Genomic DNA, 17,031 nt, shown 5'->3' on the forward strand with positions numbered 1-17,031 from the left:
GTTTCCAAATCTTACATGGATAACCCACGAAAATGCTTTCTTTTTTTTTTTTTTGAGCCACAGTCTCGTATGGTCGCCCAGGCTGGAGTGCAGTGACGTGATCTCAGCTCACTGCAGCCACCACCTCCCGGGTTCCAGCAATTCTCCTGCCTCAGCCTCCTGAGTAGCTGGGACTATAGGTGTGCACCACAATGCCCGGCTAATTTTTGAATTTTTAGTAGAGATGGGGTTTCACCATGTTGGCCAGGCTGGTCTCGATCTCCTGACCTCGTGATCCCACCCATCTTGGCCTCCCAAAGTGCTGGGATTACAAGTGTGAGCCACCGCGCCCAGCACCCACATAAATGCTTTCTAGAAATAGTTCCTCTGGCATGTCAGAGATTAGGACTTCCTTCTTAATTATAAACCACTGTAAGTTGGGGACCATCTGCATGATCTATAGAAAGCCAACCTCCTACCAGTAGAGGACGGTCTGCAGTCACTGGCCAAAACTCTGGCCACCTACCCTGAGACTGTATGTGGCCTGCCAAGCCTAAGAAGACATTTACTCTCCTGGACCCCAGGACCGAAGCACCCTTCCCGCCTGCCATACCTGTCCTGTTGAGCCTCGCCATGTTCATCATCGCCTCCTGGTAGGCCAGCTCTACATCTTCTTGGGTGACAACTAGCTTAATCTTATTCCATTTCTCAGGCTAACAGTGGTAAGGGAGAAAAGGGGAAAATGTGATTAATATTTACTTCTAGCCACTGACAAAAAGAGCACCTTTTTCTTAGTTAACTCTAGAGAGTTTAATTTGATATAGAAAATGGAATTTTCCAACTCTTAGGTTTTTCTGTGGATCGCATTGTAGGTGTCCATGAGACCTGTCAGTATGGCGTCTTTTCTGTTCTCATCCCACAGTTCTGCAATTCATTGCTGTCATTTACTGGGTATGTGCAGCCTGCAGGACACGCGGCAGCACTGCTGTACACGTTGCGTAGTGTTTCCCTAGTGCAGACGGACTCGCCCATCCCTGACACTCCCGGCCTCGCCTGCTTCCAGCTCCCTGCTGGCTCAGTCCCGGGAGGTGGGGCTGGAAGGCACCTCCGTGCAACAACCCCATAACAGCCTTCCACTCTGCTCCCCGTCACCGGGGGAGAGGGAAAAACAGCTCAAAAATGTGGCAGCCTTAGACAATTTCCCTACCCTGCTACATCAAGCTAAGATATACCTGGTTGATGAAAGACGTGTAATTATTGATTATTATTCTCTTTCAACTGTTTCTTAGGACTGGTAGTTTCAGGTGACAGTGGTAGAAATTAAATGCACCACGATATGTGAGAATATACCACAATCATAATAATTTGTGGGTTGTTATGGCAATGAAGAAAACCAATCTTATAGCATGATTATACCTCACTGGAAAAATGGCTGAGGAGACATATCCTCATTCTAGATAGATTCATTCTCCACGAGATAATTCTTCTGAGTTATGAACCAGTTTAAAAAGACAAAACTATCAAACAAAAACAGCCAAAACTGCAAAAAACAATTCAAGCTATCAGTTACTCTGATTTATTTATACCCGAACACCATGCTTTTCCCAAATTCTCCTCCATATTATTTCTTAGTGATGTCTAGGACATGAAAGACGAAGCTATCTCAGGGCCAAGTAAACAAAGTTAACCCCCTGCGTAGCAAATTCTTTATAGAAATATCTTAAAGCCCCAAGCTGGGGCTCACCTACTGCAGTCAAGCATTCCGTAAGCAAAACTGTTATTTAAAGAATATGAACAAGTCCTAGGATTTCTTCAATGACTTGACTAATATTAACTTCCTGAGTATGCAACTAAAAAACCTCATTTCCCAAATCCTCCAACAAAAATTACCCGCAAACGTGCCATTCGCCTCCCTCCCATGACAGCTGTGGTCTACTCACAATATCCAGCCACTGGTGCACAGCCACTGCCACCTGTGTCCCCAGGGGTTTCGTCAACACCAGCACGTCCCCTGGCACCGCATTGTCTGGCCTGAAGAAGAGAGAAAGGGTGCATTCTCGTCAAACTAACCGAGATGAACCCATTGTCATGAACACAAGAGAAGGAATATTCTGTGAAAAATATATTTGCCTTTGCATTTACTTAAACTGAGGCCAACTACCAGCAAGTATGGGACAGAGCCTTGCAACCTGCTACTGAGGCTACTGCTAGAACAAAACATTTAGCTGTCGGCTGGGTGCAACGGCTCATGTCTGTAATCCCAGCACTTGGAGAGGTCAAGGTTGGAGGATCAGTTGAGCCCAGGAGTTAGAGACCAGCCTGACCACATCTCAAAAATAATATAGACATATTTTTTTAAATGAAAACATTTAGGCTTCCAAGATTTCATTAGGCCCAGATTTGCCCTCAGCCACATTCGAGTGTGTGTAATTTTCACTACAGACCCACTGGCATTCAAAAGTGATCTGAGGCAACAAAGCTTCTGAAACAGAAGTGCTTCTTTAGGATCACTGATACGCTATAGACTCAGGTGGGATTTTTCGGCCCATAGGATCTGGTGGCAATCTGTGGGTCTAATGTCTTAGTGATTTCTGCATCCATGTTGTTCTCAAATTCAGACTGACCAATTTTGAGTTTCCTACATGGCACCCAGGTGCCTTAAGGGTCCCTGTCTTAGAAACAGAAGGCAATACTAAAAAGGCAGCTCTCAAAGATGACCACTGGTCCCCCAAATGAAACATCTACCAGATTTGCATCCTCACTACCTGGCAGCACGTCTGATAGCTGTGCCTTTACCAGCTTCAGGAGCTGAGCACATCAGTGTTCCATACCCCTGACGTGGGCCCCCTCTAGTACTCACCCAAGTCGATGAAAACAAAGCCAGTGCCGCAGACTTCAATACCAACACCCAGCTCCCTAGCTCAACCTATATTATTTGTATCCACTCTCAGCTTTGAAAAATAGAATTCTGTGACTATGCTTAAGAAAACTTGTTTTCTAAAAACTAGACCTGAAGACATAAATGTCTTTCAATTCAGACTCAGTTGTACCATAAAGCTGATTTTTTTATTTTATTTTATTTTTTTGAGAAGGAGTCTACTCTGTCACCCAGGCTGGAGTGCAGTGGTGCAATCTTGGCTCACTGTAACCTCTGCCTCTTGGGTTCAAGGGATTCTCCTGACTCAGTCTCCTGAGTAGCTGGGATTACAGGCACCCACCACCATGCCCGGCTAATTTTTTTATTTTTAGTAGACATGCCGTTTCACCATGTTGGCCAGGCTGGTCTTGAACTCCTGACCTCAGGTAGTCCACCCACTTCGGCCTCCCAAAATGCTGGGATTACAGGTGTGAGCCACTGCAGCCAGCCAAGCTGATGTGTTCTTGCGCTTCACCAGTTATGTGCAACCTATGAATTTACATCAACAATTTAAGTATGACAAAACTAGTGGGTTACTTTTAAGTTTAAGGACAATATTTGAGGGCATACAGTCACATGTACAGGCTCCTTCATCTTTTATAAAGAAAACATAGGTGCTACTGGTCAAAAATTCATTGACGGCCTGGTGCGGTAGCTCACACCTGTAATCTCAGCACTTGGGAGGCTGATGTGGGTGGATCACTTGAGGTCAGAAATTCAAGGCCAGCCTGGCCTATGTGGTGAAACCCATCTCTACTAAAAATACAAAAAAATTAGCTGGGCCTGGTGACACATGCCTCTAATCTCAGCGACTAGGCAATTTGAGGCATGAGAATCACTTGAACCCAGGAGGAAGAGGTTGCAGTGAGCTGAGATCGTGCCACTGCACACAAGCCTGGGCAACAGAGTGAGAATATGTCTCCAAAAAAAAAAAAATTTTTTTCTTTTTGTTTTAATTGAAACTGATTTTAACATTTTTTCCCCTCATTTTCTTTTCTTTTCTTTCTTTCTTTTTTTTTTTTTAAGACAGGGCTCACTGCAGCCTCAATCTCCTAGGGTCAAGTAATCCGCCCACTTCAGCCTCCTGGTAGCTGGGACTACAGGCAGGTGCCACCACAATGGGCTCATTTATTTTCATTTCTGTAGGGACAAGGTCTCCCTATGTTGCCTAGGCTGGCTTCGAACTCCTGGGCTCAAGCAACCTTCTGGCCTTGGCCTCCCCAAAGTGCTGGAATTACAGAAGTGAGCCACCATGCCCAACCCTGTCCGAATCTTTTGCCACCACTTAGTTCTAAGTGGAATGTCTGAGAACTAGTGACGTAAAGCATTTGCTGGGATTGGGCGCAGTGGCTCACCTGAGGCTATCAGTTCAAGACCAGCCTGGCCAACATGGTGAAACCCTATTTCTACCAAAAATACAACATCAGCTGGGTATGGTGGCGGGTGCCTATAATCCTAGCTACTGGGGAGGCTGAGTCAGGAGAATCACTTGAACCCAGGAGGCAGAGACTGCAGTGAGCTGAGATCGCATCATTATACTCCAGCCCGGGCAACAAGAGTAAACTCCACCTCAAAAAAAAAAAAGTTTTTTTTTGCTGGGAAAATAAAACCTTGATGTAAGTAAAATGCAACACCCTTAACAGGAAAGCTGTCAGATAATGACCCTAAAAAGAGCCTCCATCAACTAAAAAATGGGCAAAAGATATGAACATATTAAAAGTTAAAAAAAAAAGCCACCGAACAGATCAGCACTGACCCAGATATCTGTTAACACACTGTTGGTTCAGATGTGGGGAAACTGATTCACTGCTGGTGGAAACGAACTGGCAGCAAAATTACAAGCACACATACCCTCTGACTTAGCAATTCTATTTTGAAAACTTTCTTACCTCTAGATTCCCAAATGTACAAAACAACCTAAATGTCAGCAGTAGATTGGCTAGAAATACACAGAGAGGAAAGCTGCCTCTGCAGAGCGAAAAGGGAAAAATTCCAAAGGTGTGAGAAGGCTCTGCAATGCGAAGGCCCTCACACTGCACAGGCGAGGGTCTGCACTGGAGAGCCTGCTCACACCTTCAGGATTCTGAACCATGTGAACACAGTACCTTGTCCGTACCTAACCAAAAAAGAAAATACATAACCGGAGTTACTACTTCCTTCCGCAAAAAAGACTGGCTTTTCTTAGAAAGACATCAAGTGTGCAAAGTGACAACTTGGGGAGAAACTTCTCCAAAGAAGACACACAAATGGGCAGTAAGCACACGAAAAGATGCTCAGCCTCAATAGTCATCAGGCAGACAAAAACCAAAACCACAAAGAGATGCTACTTCACACCCGCTATGCTGGCTGGACTCCAAAAGACTGGAGTCCAAAAATGAGGACTGGAGGCATCGTAGAGAAATTGGGGTCCTCATACATTGCTACTGGGAAAGTAAAATGGCACAGCCACATCGGAGACCAGTCTGATGATTCCTGAAGTTAAACACAATTACCACATCATCAGCCAATACTTAGGTATATACCCAAGAGAAGTGGCACTTACGTCCACACAAAAACTTACACGTGAGTGTTCACGGCAGCGTCATTCATGACAGGTAGCAACCCAAAGGTCATTCATAATAGGTGGAAACAATGCAAAGGCCCGTCACCCGAGGAATGGCTAAAGCATGGTACATCCATGCAATGGATTCTACAGCCATGGAAAGGAATGCAATACTGATTCATGCTACACATGGATGACCTGGAAACACGCTGCTACATGAATGAAGCCAGACACAGCATGTCATGTTGCATGACTGCATTTATACATAATATCCAGAAGAAGCAAATCCCTAGAGACAAAAGTACATTCTTGGTTGCCAGGGGATGGAGCAGGAGGGAACTGGGAGTGAGCTACGGGGCTTCTTTTTGGGGTGACAAAAATAGTCTGGAATTGGACAGTGGTGACGGCTGCACAACCTTGTAAATACTAAAAGCCAATGCGCTGTGTACTTCAAAATGCTGTGCTACATGATATGTGAAATATACTTCAATTCAACAGCCTGAAATATCTTAAAAACAGGACTAAAGTACTGACACGTCCTACAAAATAGATGATCCTTAGAAGTATGCTAATGCTATGCCAAGAGAAAGAATCCAGCATAAGGTAGGGGGAGTACAGGGTCACAGCCAACAAGGATGGGGTTTCTTCCTGCAGTGATGAAAACATCCTATCATCAACTCTGGTAATGGTTGTACAATTCTGAATACACCCCAAATCCCTGACACGTATGTGTTAAGTGAATTAATTATATAGTATGCAAATTACATCTTAATACATCTTTTCTTTTTTTTTGAGATGGAGTCTCGTTGTGTGGCCTAGGCTAGAGTGCAGTGGCACAATGTCGGCTCACTGCAACCTCCACCCCTAGGGTCAAGCGATTCTCCTGCCTCAGCCTTCTGAGTAGCTGGAACTACAGGTGTGTGCCACTACGCCTGGCTAAATTCTGTATTTTAGTAGAGACAGGGTTTCAACACATTGGTCAGGCTTGTCTCAAACTCCTAACCTCAAGTGATCTGCCTGCCTTGGCCTCCCAAAGTGTTGGGATTACAGGTGGCTGAACCACTGCACCCAACTGTAATACATCTATTTTTGAAAAGAGAGGAGAGAGAGAAAGAAACAGGTCAGGTGAATGAAACAAAAATCCACTTACATGATAAATTCATTGGGCTGGCAGACAGTGGTAGCCACTCCTCCCAGCACAATCCAGGGGTTTAGTACTGTTTGGCCGCCTGTTACAGATGTTCCTGCTTCCTCAGCTGCATCTTTAAAACCTTGGATAATCAGAGGCATCACTTTATCCCTTTCCTAGTGTTGAAAAAGATACAAATAAAAAGTCAAAGAATTCAGTTCAAAATCCAGAAAAGGTGGTTTTTACGCTTACAGTTATAAAAAACCCATAAAATCCCAAAGGAAGTCCTAAAGGTTTATAGACAGGGCAGGGTGTTAACCAAAGCTACGGGCCAGGCACAGTCGCTCACGCCTGTAATCCCAGCACTTGGGGAGGCCGAGATGGGCAGACAGCTTGAGCCCAGGAGTTTAAGACCAGCTTGGGCAACACAGTGAGACCCCCTTTTCTACAAAACTTGTAAAAAACTGCGGGGCTTGGTGGTATGAGCCTGTGGTCCCAGCTATTCTGGAGGCTGAGGCTACTGCAGTGAGCTTTCTCATCATGCCACTGCACTCCAGCCTGGATAACACAAGGAAATCCTGTCTCAAAAACAAACAGCTGGGCATGGTGGCTCACACCTGTAATGCCAGCATTTTGGGAGGCTGAGGCGGGTGGATCACTTGAAGTCAGGAGTTCAAGAACAGCCTGGCCAACATGGTGAAACCCTCGTCTCTAAAAAAAAAAAAAAAAAAACAAAAACAAAAAACCAAAATTAGCCAGACATGGTGGCGCACACCTGCAATCCCAGCTATATGGGAGGCTAAAGCAGGAGAATCATCTGAATCCAGGAGGTGGAGGTTGCGGTGAGCTGACACTGCACCACTGCACTCCAGACTGGATGACAAGAGCGAAACTCAATCTTAAACAAACAAACAAACAAAGATAAATGCAATGTGAAAAAACATTTCCCACTGTAATAACTTCATCCAATGCGGGAAGATATTTCAGGCAATAATGTGAGAAAAGCGCAGACACCAACACTGCCTGTGACTCAGTGCACTGGACCAGCCCTATGTCTGACAGCTGCTGGACGCCAGCTGTCCAACGCTGCCTTCTTACATACAGGTCCCCAGCCCTGGAGCAGGTGTCCATCCTACCAAGGACCGGCTGTGGGCCATGAGTAACCCACATGGGCAGAGTCCGCACCAAGACTACCATGCACCACTGACTGCCATAGGCCATGTTTTAGGGCAGGAAAGGGCCTAATGGAAACTCAAATTTCTCTAAGGCAGGGCAAACTGTGGGGGGTTTTGGGGACAAAAACAAGTACCTGTCTAAGTAGGAATTCATTTCTGGTACAAAGAAAAGGCTCAGGCAGCAAGAGCACAGAATGCCAGACGATGACACAGAGTGAACATGTGGGTCCCCTAGTCCGGTCACCGACTATATCCACGACATCCCCAGCCACAGCATAGCGGGCGCCCTCTAAGTGCCGTGTGTCCCAGATCTGTAAGGCTGTGCCTGATTTACACTGAGGTACCATCACTATGGCCAAAACTTTATTTTAGAAGACACATAAAAATGTCTTGGGCCAGGTGTGGTAGCTTACACCTGTAATCCCAGCACTTTGGGAGACTGAGGTGGGTGGATCACCTGAGGTCAGGAGCTCAAGAACAGCCTGATCAACATGGTGAAACCCTGTCACTACTAAAAATAAAAAAAGAAACAGGTGGGTGTGGTGGTGCGTACCTGTAATCCCAGCTACTTAGGAGGCTGAGGTAGGATAACTGCTCAAACCTGGGAGGCAGAGGTTGCAGTGGACAAAGATTACACCACTGCACTCCACCCTGGATGACAGAGTGAGGCTCCCATCTCAAAAAAAAAAAAAAAAGAAAGAAAGAAAAAAAAGTCTCAGTTTTAGTCTACTGGGAAGAGACAAAAAGAGCAGGTGGCAGAAATGAAGAGATGAATAGGCCAGGATCTCTCATTTTAATTTACAGATAACTGTCCAAAAGTGGAGGGCCAGAAGGAGTACAGGAAGCCATATGGCCTGGGCGCCCCACTTTCCAGATGGGAAGCGAAGTCTAACCAAGGCCAGAGATGCCACTTGGACATCATAGCCAGGCAGCAGCCGGCGGCTCCTACTTACCCTGTCGGTCATTTTATTACTGACTCCAAGGAGCATCAGCATATTGTCACATTCCGTGACCCCCATTGCGTAAAGGTCACTGAGGACATTGGCACATGCTATCCTGCCCTGGGAAGAGAGGGAAACATGAGAACGGATGACCGGGGACTTTCCATCTGCAGAAATTGAGAGTGAGCCATGGAGCGGACTCCACAGAGAAACTGGGGACTTTCCAGGAGTGGGAGCTGCTGGATGGGGTCCTCAGTTTCTGTGACTTGCAGACTGGTGAACTTTCCTGCATCATGGAGTCACCAGGCCACTCGTTTTGTCCAGACATTACTGTTACTACCTCTTTCTTGCGCAGAACAAAGAAGGTACAAGTTCTTCCCATTCTAAATTTTAGAAGTCTGCAATTTATTTAGATACACGAAGGGGTGTACATACAGGGAATGAGGCAGAGAAGTAAGGTTAGAACTGACAGTCTGTGGGGGAAGAGCTATGGAGTAAAAAAGCCTGTGAACAACTCTCCTAAAGAAAAGCTGGAAACAGCCACGTATCCCAAACAGATTCTCAAAACGGCTGGCTTTAGTGATTACAGAGGAGACCCTTTTTATGCACTTGGATTAAGAAATGTTTGTAGCTTAGTCTGGGTGCGACAGCTCACACCTGTAATCCCAAAACTTTGGGAGGCTGAGGCAGGAAGATCACTTGAGGCCAGGAGTTTGAGACCAGCCTGGCAAACATGGCAAAACCCTGTTTCTACTAAAAATACAGAAATTAGCTCAGCATAGTGGCACACACCTGTAGTCGCAGCTACTTGGGAGGCTGAGACATGAGACTCACTTGAACCTGGGAGGTGGAGGATGCAGTGAGCTGAGATCGCACCACTGCATTCCAGCCTCGGCGACGGAACAAAACAAAAAAATTTTGTAGCTTCTTTTCAAGGTTGTATCAGATAAACAGAAAAATTATCTTATTTAGGAAGCAAATTAAAAAAAAAGAAGCAAATAAAAAAATATTCAAGGTTGAAGTCATATTGTTTTCTAAAGAAAAAGAGAAGCATTTCCCAGTAAATGATACCATTTTCTTGGGAACTTTAAAATACAATTCAACAGAAATGTGTAATGAAGATTTTTTTATTGCCACTGGAAACTTTTAAAAGTTAAGTTACTCTTATCTAAACTGTTATTGATTTATAGACAGTAAACAGAAAATATAAGTTTTTCTTCTGACATGAGGATAATCAAACTCTCAAGTGTTATCATTTCCAGTGGCTGTTTAATTGCTTGCTTTATGCTTTCTTACACATTCCTGGAGGTTGGCAATGCAGCTCAACAACCATCTGTGGCCGCACTTCCATAACACCAAGCCAGTCCACAAGGCCAACAGATGGTCTGCAACTTGGACAAGCCGATCGCTAGTTGGGGGCAGCGATTTAGTGCCTCTTCTGTTCTGGGTGCTCTCATTTTAGGAAATGCTGGAGGACAATGGACTCTGGTTTTAGCCATCCCTGCCACCTGGTGGAGTGGGACCTGGGCTGTGGCATACCAGCCCAGTCTCAAGAGTATTCCTCCAGAAGAGAGAACAGATAGATGTGCAGAAGGAATACAGGTTTCCGATAATCTGTGTATCTGTCACTGGTACCTGAGGGGGAACACCCCCCATGTGGCTGCCTCATGATAAAGTCCCTACAGAGCAGACTGATCCCACTGTCCTTGCCACACAGGAAGAACACCTGGCATTTTATAGCAAATCGGATATTCCCAATCTCTTCACTGGCGCCTCCTAGGTGGCAGGGAAATGGGGTTAAAGGTTGGGTGGATCAAAGGGTGGCAGCTGCAACCACTCAGTGAACAATCGGGGAACACGCTTCAGCAGTGCACAATCAGTAGCTAGGAACTTGAACTCAGTGGTCAGAAACCTACGACACACAGCGGCACATCACACAGTGGTGGGTGCTCGGGTGGCTGGGTGGGGTGAATTAACCAGGTGTCAGGATTAAGGTTTGAGACATCTAATTGTGATGAGATGCTATCTCCTTGATTTCTTGAAGGAAACATTTAGGATCAGTCCAATTACAGAGGAGAGTAACATCACCAGCCTAAAACAGAGGGGTGATGAAGGTTACCAAGGTGAAAAGGAATACAGGTTTTCAATAATCAGTTATTTATTTGTCACTGGTACCTGAGGGGGTATTCATGCTCAGATACCAACCCCCTCAGGTACCAGTGACAAATAAATAACTGATTATTGGAAACCTATATTCCTTCTTCAAATAAAAGGTGCAAGAAACAAGAAAATGACAAAAACATTATTCCACTGACACTGTACTAAACAAGAAGTGTTCTCACTCACAGCATGAACTCAGGTGTAACAGCAACCGAGGGCCTTCCTCCCTAAATTGCTTAATGCACAGGGCCAAGTGTGGGCAGGGGACAGGCCCGACTCCAGCGACTGCAGGAGGCTGGGCAGGGCGGGGAGTACAGATATAACAGAAACAAAACCCCAGCCACAATCCAAACCAAACGAGTAAGCCCTTCCCGTCACAAGAAAACACATCAGCTCACACTTACCATCATGTAAGGGTCGTCTACGATCGGGTAAATGTAATCTGTGGTTTGAACCAAGGAAAGCCCACCATGCCTCAAAGGAATGACACAAGTATCCATTCCAATGCCTGCGGAGATGGAAGTCATTAGCATCCAGAAATAAAACGGGAAAGCCATTTCATTTTATACCACCAGTGCTCTGAACAGGAAGAGCTCATAAGATACTTATGGAAACTGTGGGCTGCCAGTGAAGCCATGTGTTTCCTATCAAGAAGCGTAACTGAAATAAACGTGAAACATACCCAGCTTAAGATGGAAAATACCAGTGAAAATGTTATTCATCAAGACTAAACTCCAATATGGCATAATTTTAAAAACCTTAATGATGCCTTGAATAAAAATCTTCTTTTTTCCTGTATTATTTTTATTATATTATTTACTGTGTTACCACAGCATGTGACTGGTACCATATGCAATTTCTTTGAAGATGAGAATAGTATAAATGGAACTTGGGTTATCTTAACTATAGTTACTTTGAGTACATATTTAGACATTATCCTATTGTTCCATCAGAAAATCTGTAAAATATTTTTACAATGAAAAATGCCATTATTATATTAACATTTTAGTTAAAAGTCAAAATGACACATACGCAGATGAAAAGGAAAAATACTAATGGGCAATTCAATGAAAGTTTCCAATCAAGCATGTATATAAACACTCTGGCATCTATCTATGCCATAGTCAAGACTAGCGACTGCAGGCTCCACTCTTTTAAAAATTACCTGTAATGCATGCATTTTACAAACTCAGAATAGGATTCCCAACAAGAAAGCTGAACACAGAGTGCAGCTCAAACCCCTCAGAAGGACACTCTTCTGTCCTCCTACAAAGACAGCTGCTCCTTGGTATCTGTGGGGGACTGGTTCCAGACTCCCACAGACACCAAAATCCATGGATGCTCCAATCCCTGATTTGAAATGGCCCAATATTTGCATATAACCTATGCACATCTTCTCCCATACCTTAAATCATCTCTAGATCACCCATGATACTTAATATGATGCAATGCAATGTAAATATTTGTTATACTTTACTGTTTAGGGAATAATGACAAGACAAAAAATAAAGTCTGTACATACTCAGACACAATCATCCATTTTTTTCCCTGAATATTTTCAGTGTGTGGTTGGTTGAATCCACTGATGAGGATTCCTCAGATTTGGAGGGGGCCGTTGTATCTATTTTGTAGTCCAACAGCCAAAAGCAGGGAAAGTCAGAACTGCCAGGCATAGTAGCTTACTCCTGTATTCCCAGCACTTTGGGAGGCCAAGGTGGGTGGATCACAAGGTCAGGAGTTCAAGACCAGCCTGGCCAAGATGGTGAAACCCCATCTCTATTAAAAATACAAAAATTAGCCAGGTGTGGTGGTTTACGCCTGTAATCCCAGCACTTTGGGAGAACGAGGCAGGCAGATCACAAGGTCAAGATAGCAAGACCATACTGGCCAACACGATGAAACCTTGTCTCTACTAAAAATACAAAAAAAATTAGCCGGGCGTGGTGGCACGTGCCTGTGGTCTCAGCTGCTCTCAGGAGGCTGAGGCGGAAGAATCGCTTGAATCCAGGAGGTGGAGGCTGCAGTGAGCTAAGATTGCGCCACTACACTCTAGCCTGGCGACAGAGCAAGACTCCGTCTCAAAAGAAAAAGGCTGGGCACGGTGGCTCAAGCCTGTAATCCCAGCACTTTGGGAGGCCGAGGTGGGTGGATCGCGAGGCCAAGAGATCGAGACCATCCCAGTCAACATGGTGAAACCCTGTCTTTACTAAAAATACAAAAAATTAGCTGGGCATGGTGGTGTGTGCCTGTAATCTCAGCTACTCGGGAGGCTGAGGCAGGAGAATTGCCTGAACCCAGGAGGCGGAGGTTGCCGTGAGCCGAGATCACGCCATTGCACTCCAGCCTGGGGAACAAAAGCAAAACTCCGTCTTAAAAAAAAAAAAAAAGCTGAGTGTGGTGGTGCATGCCTGTAATCCCAGCTATTTGGGAGGCTTCGGCAGAGAACTGCGTGAACCCAGGAGGCAGAGTTTGCCACTGCACTTGGGCCTGGGCAACACTGTAAGACTGTCTCCAAAAAAAAAAAAAAAGTATTAGGACAAAAAAAAAAAAAAGCAAATTAAGTGCTTGAATCTACCCTATAAATTCAGAATTTCAAGCAAGAATAAATGGTATCCGAATTGCAGTAAAACCACCTTTACTATTTTGCCTATGTGAAACAGCCGGGCAGCACTGTCTCACTCAGTCTCACGACAGCAGCAGACCTCGGAGGCGGGTCATGGAGGCAGCATATCTTTCCTGACGCAAAAATGAAACCACGCTGAAAAGCCATAAGCTGTGAAGATACGCTGATTTACTATTACCCTAGATGACCAGACAGAAACTCTTGCTGGAAGACCTTGCTAAGGAATGGAGAATTTAAGTGCAGAATAGCAAGTTTCAACGATTTCAGGCACTGGGTCAGTTTTCACTCTTCAGAGGAGAATGTGTGTGGTAATTCATGTAAACAGCCGATGGGCAGAACCTCTCAAGTTCATCTCACAACACTCTTCAGCACCTACATAGAAATACCACTTTTTAACTCAATGGATTTTCTCTAAATGGGTAATTCCAACAACTGGTTATTCTTCCATTTAAACTGCAGGACTACTGAAAGAGACACTAAATTCATTGTTGAACTGTTAGCTCTAAATGTTCTTAATCTGAATAATCTTAAATTTGAATTAAACATATTTGATTTGTAAAGCGCTTTATTTCTAAACTCAGCAAGTCCTTTGATCAGAGTAACTGGTGACTCCTGAGTATGCCCCAAGGATGAAAAGCAGCCGTTTCTCTTTCACCCCTGTGCCCCCATGGTCTATCAGAATAGCGTCTGGTGCTGTCCAATATGGTGGATACCAGCCACAGTGGGTGGCTGTGCACCAGACATGTGGTTACTGCAAATGAAGAAGTGCTCTAAGTATAAAACAGATACCCAATTTTAAACACCCAGTACCAAAACCCAACATCTTATTAACAATGTCTTATATGGCCTCACCTGAGGTTGGGAGTTCGAGATTAGCCTGACCAACATGTTGAAACCCTGTCTCTACTAAAAATACAAAATTAGTGGGGAGTGGTGGATGACGCCTGTAACCCCAGCACTTTGGGAGGCGAGGCAGGAGAATCACGAGGTCAGGAGTTTGAAACCAGCTGGACCATTCCAGGAGGCTGAGGCAGGAGAATCGCTTGAACCTGGGAGGCGGAGGTTGCAGTGAGCTGAGATCGCGCCACCAGACTTCAGCCTGGGTGACAGAGCGAGACTCCGTCTCAAAAATAAAAAAAAATAATAATAATAACAATGTCTTATATATACATATTGAAAAGACATTTTTATATATTGTGTTAAATAACATAGATTCTCATTATCAGGTTTTAAAAAAATGTGACTACTATAAAATTTTAAATTACACATGTGGTTTGCACTGTATTTTTGGACAGCACTGGTGTATAGCGATTGGTTTATCTTATTTATTTATTTACTTATTTGAGATGGAGTTTCGCTCTTGTTGCTCAGGCTTGAAATGGCGCAGTCTTGGCTCACTGCAACCTCTGCCTCCTGGGTTCAAGCGATTCTCCTGCTTCAGCCTCCCGAGTAGTTGGGATTACAGGTATGAGCCACCACTCCCCACTAATTTTGTATTTTTAGTAGAGACAAGGTTTCAACATGTTGGTCAGGCTGGTCTTGAACTCCCAACCTCAGGTGACCCGCCCGCCTCGGCCTCCCAAAGTGCTGGGATTATAGGCGTGTGCCACTGCACCGGGTCTAGTGATTGCTTTAGAAATCACCAACCGGCAGGCGCGGTGGCTCACGCCTATAATCCCAGCACTTTGGGAGGCCGAGGCGGGTGGATCACAAGGTCAAGAGATCCAGACCAACCTGGTCAATGAAGGCGGAGGTTGCGGTGAGCCGAGATTGTGCCATTGCACTCCAGTCTGGGTTAAGAACAGTGAAACTCCATCTCAAAAAAAAAGAAATCACCAACCACATTTCAAGAAAGGAAGAGAGAAGGGGAGAGCCTTAGATAGCCTCCAGGCCTTGAAAAACTTGGGTTTCAAATGGAAAGAGATAGGGACCATACAGAGGGAAAGTAACTGGGAATAGAGGAAAATGCTACAGGGTGGGGGGAGCATTAAACACTAGACAAAGCAGTTTGTGTTTAATGACAAGGAGGCAATGGGCAATCTTGCTGTAAGCTTTCCCTCAGCACTGACATCCTCCATCAGAAAAACCACCCAAATCATCCTACTCCCACCACCCCCAGCAGCAATCATTACCAGGTAGCTCTTAAGTACCAGGCAACAGATGTCTCAGGTTCGAAGACACATTTCTTTAGTTGGGATACATTTAGGAATCACGTGCACATTTAAAAGCTGTTTCCGTTAACCGTTCAATCAACACCATCTTTGAAGTCAGAAAATATGACATTCAATTAGAAACATACACAGGAGGGGCGCCCCACACCTGTAATCCCAGCACTTTGGAAGGCTGAGGTGGGTGGACTACTTAGGGTCAGGAATTCCAGATCAGCCTGACCAACATGGTGAAACCCCATCTCTATTAAAAAATACGAAAAAAATCAGCTGGGCATGGTGGCGCACGCCTGTAATTCCAGCTACTGGAGGGAAGCTGAGGCAAGAGAATCATTTGAACCTGGGAGGCACAGGTTGCAGTGAGCCAAGACTGCACCACTGTACTCAAGCCTAGGTGATGGAGTGAGACTCTATCTCAAGAAAAAAATAAAAGTTAAAAACATAAATATATACCATATATATGTGTGTACAGTGTGTGCATCCACAATCATGTATTATGTATGTAAGTACAGATCTACATGGCACACCTACCCAGAACATTTTTGGTACAACAATGCAAAACAGTAATTTTTGTTTGTTTGAGACAGGGTCTCACTCTGTCACCAAGGCTGCAGTACAGTGGTGTGACTTTGGCTCATGGCAGCCTCAGCCTCTGGGGCTCAAGGGGTCCTCCCATCTCACGCTCCCAAGTAGCTGGAACTACAGGCACACGCCAGCAATCCTAGCTAATTTTTGTATTTTTTAATACAGACAGGGTTTCACCATGTTGCCTAAGCTGGTCTTGAACTCCTGACCTCAAGTGATCCACCCGCCTCAGCCTTCCAAAGTGCTGAGATTACAGGTGTAAGCCACGGCACCCAGCCCCATACACTCATTATTATTACCTATTTTCTAGATTAGGAAGCTGAGGCTCAGGAGAGTTGGGTTGACATTCACAATGTAGTATGAGTGACTGTGCCAGAGGAAGTTATAAATAGTAATTCTTACTTTATCCTGTAAAGTTTTAATTTCACTGGTTTTTAAGCATTAAGTATTAACAGCCTTTTTTTCTTCTTGACGGTTATCTAACAGCCTCCTCAGTATATTCTCATTGACAAGCCAACATCATATCCAGCTCGCTCATTTCTCCACAGCTTGGCCACCAAGCTGGATGGCAGGAACTGCTTTTAAACCAAGCTCCTCAAAGTCCTGTAGGTCACCAGAGACTGGGATGTCATACTTCTTCCCTTCCAAACAAAGCAACTATGCTTTTATCTGCTTTCTCTATCTGGGAGGAAAGGAGACCCCAAGCTCATAATCAATGAACTTTACAAAATAATGGGCAAAGGGAAATGAAATGAACATTTTGACCGGGTGTGGCAGCTCATGCCTGTAATCCCAGCATTTTGGGAGGCCAA

General features: G+C 44.8%; 1 protein-coding gene across 4 annotated transcripts in view; it reads right to left on the minus strand.

The window, feature by feature from the left end:
* The window catches only part of SEPHS1 (selenophosphate synthetase 1), a 32,679-nt gene that overhangs the window by 10,809 nt on the left and 4,839 nt on the right, over positions 1-17,031 (minus strand). For 3 of the 4 annotated variants that reach the window (XM_035306816.3, XM_035306814.3, XM_002750046.7), the window contains 5 exons: positions 11,248-11,351; positions 8,696-8,803; positions 6,589-6,743; positions 1,920-2,010; positions 593-692 (listed from right to left, as the gene is read on the minus strand). In XM_035306816.3, coding sequence (XP_035162707.1) covers positions 593-692; positions 1,920-2,010; positions 6,589-6,743; positions 8,696-8,803; positions 11,248-11,343 — 550 coding nt within the window. In that variant the 5' untranslated portion in view covers positions 11,344-11,351. The remainder of the gene's footprint in view (positions 1-592; positions 693-1,919; positions 2,011-6,588; positions 6,744-8,695; positions 8,804-11,247; positions 11,352-17,031) is intronic. The other variant, XM_078329484.1, reaches the window with a different exon arrangement.

This window comes from Callithrix jacchus, chromosome 7, assembly GCF_049354715.1.
Source record: "Callithrix jacchus isolate 240 chromosome 7, calJac240_pri, whole genome shotgun sequence".
NCBI lineage: Eukaryota > Metazoa > Chordata > Mammalia > Primates > Cebidae > Callithrix > Callithrix jacchus.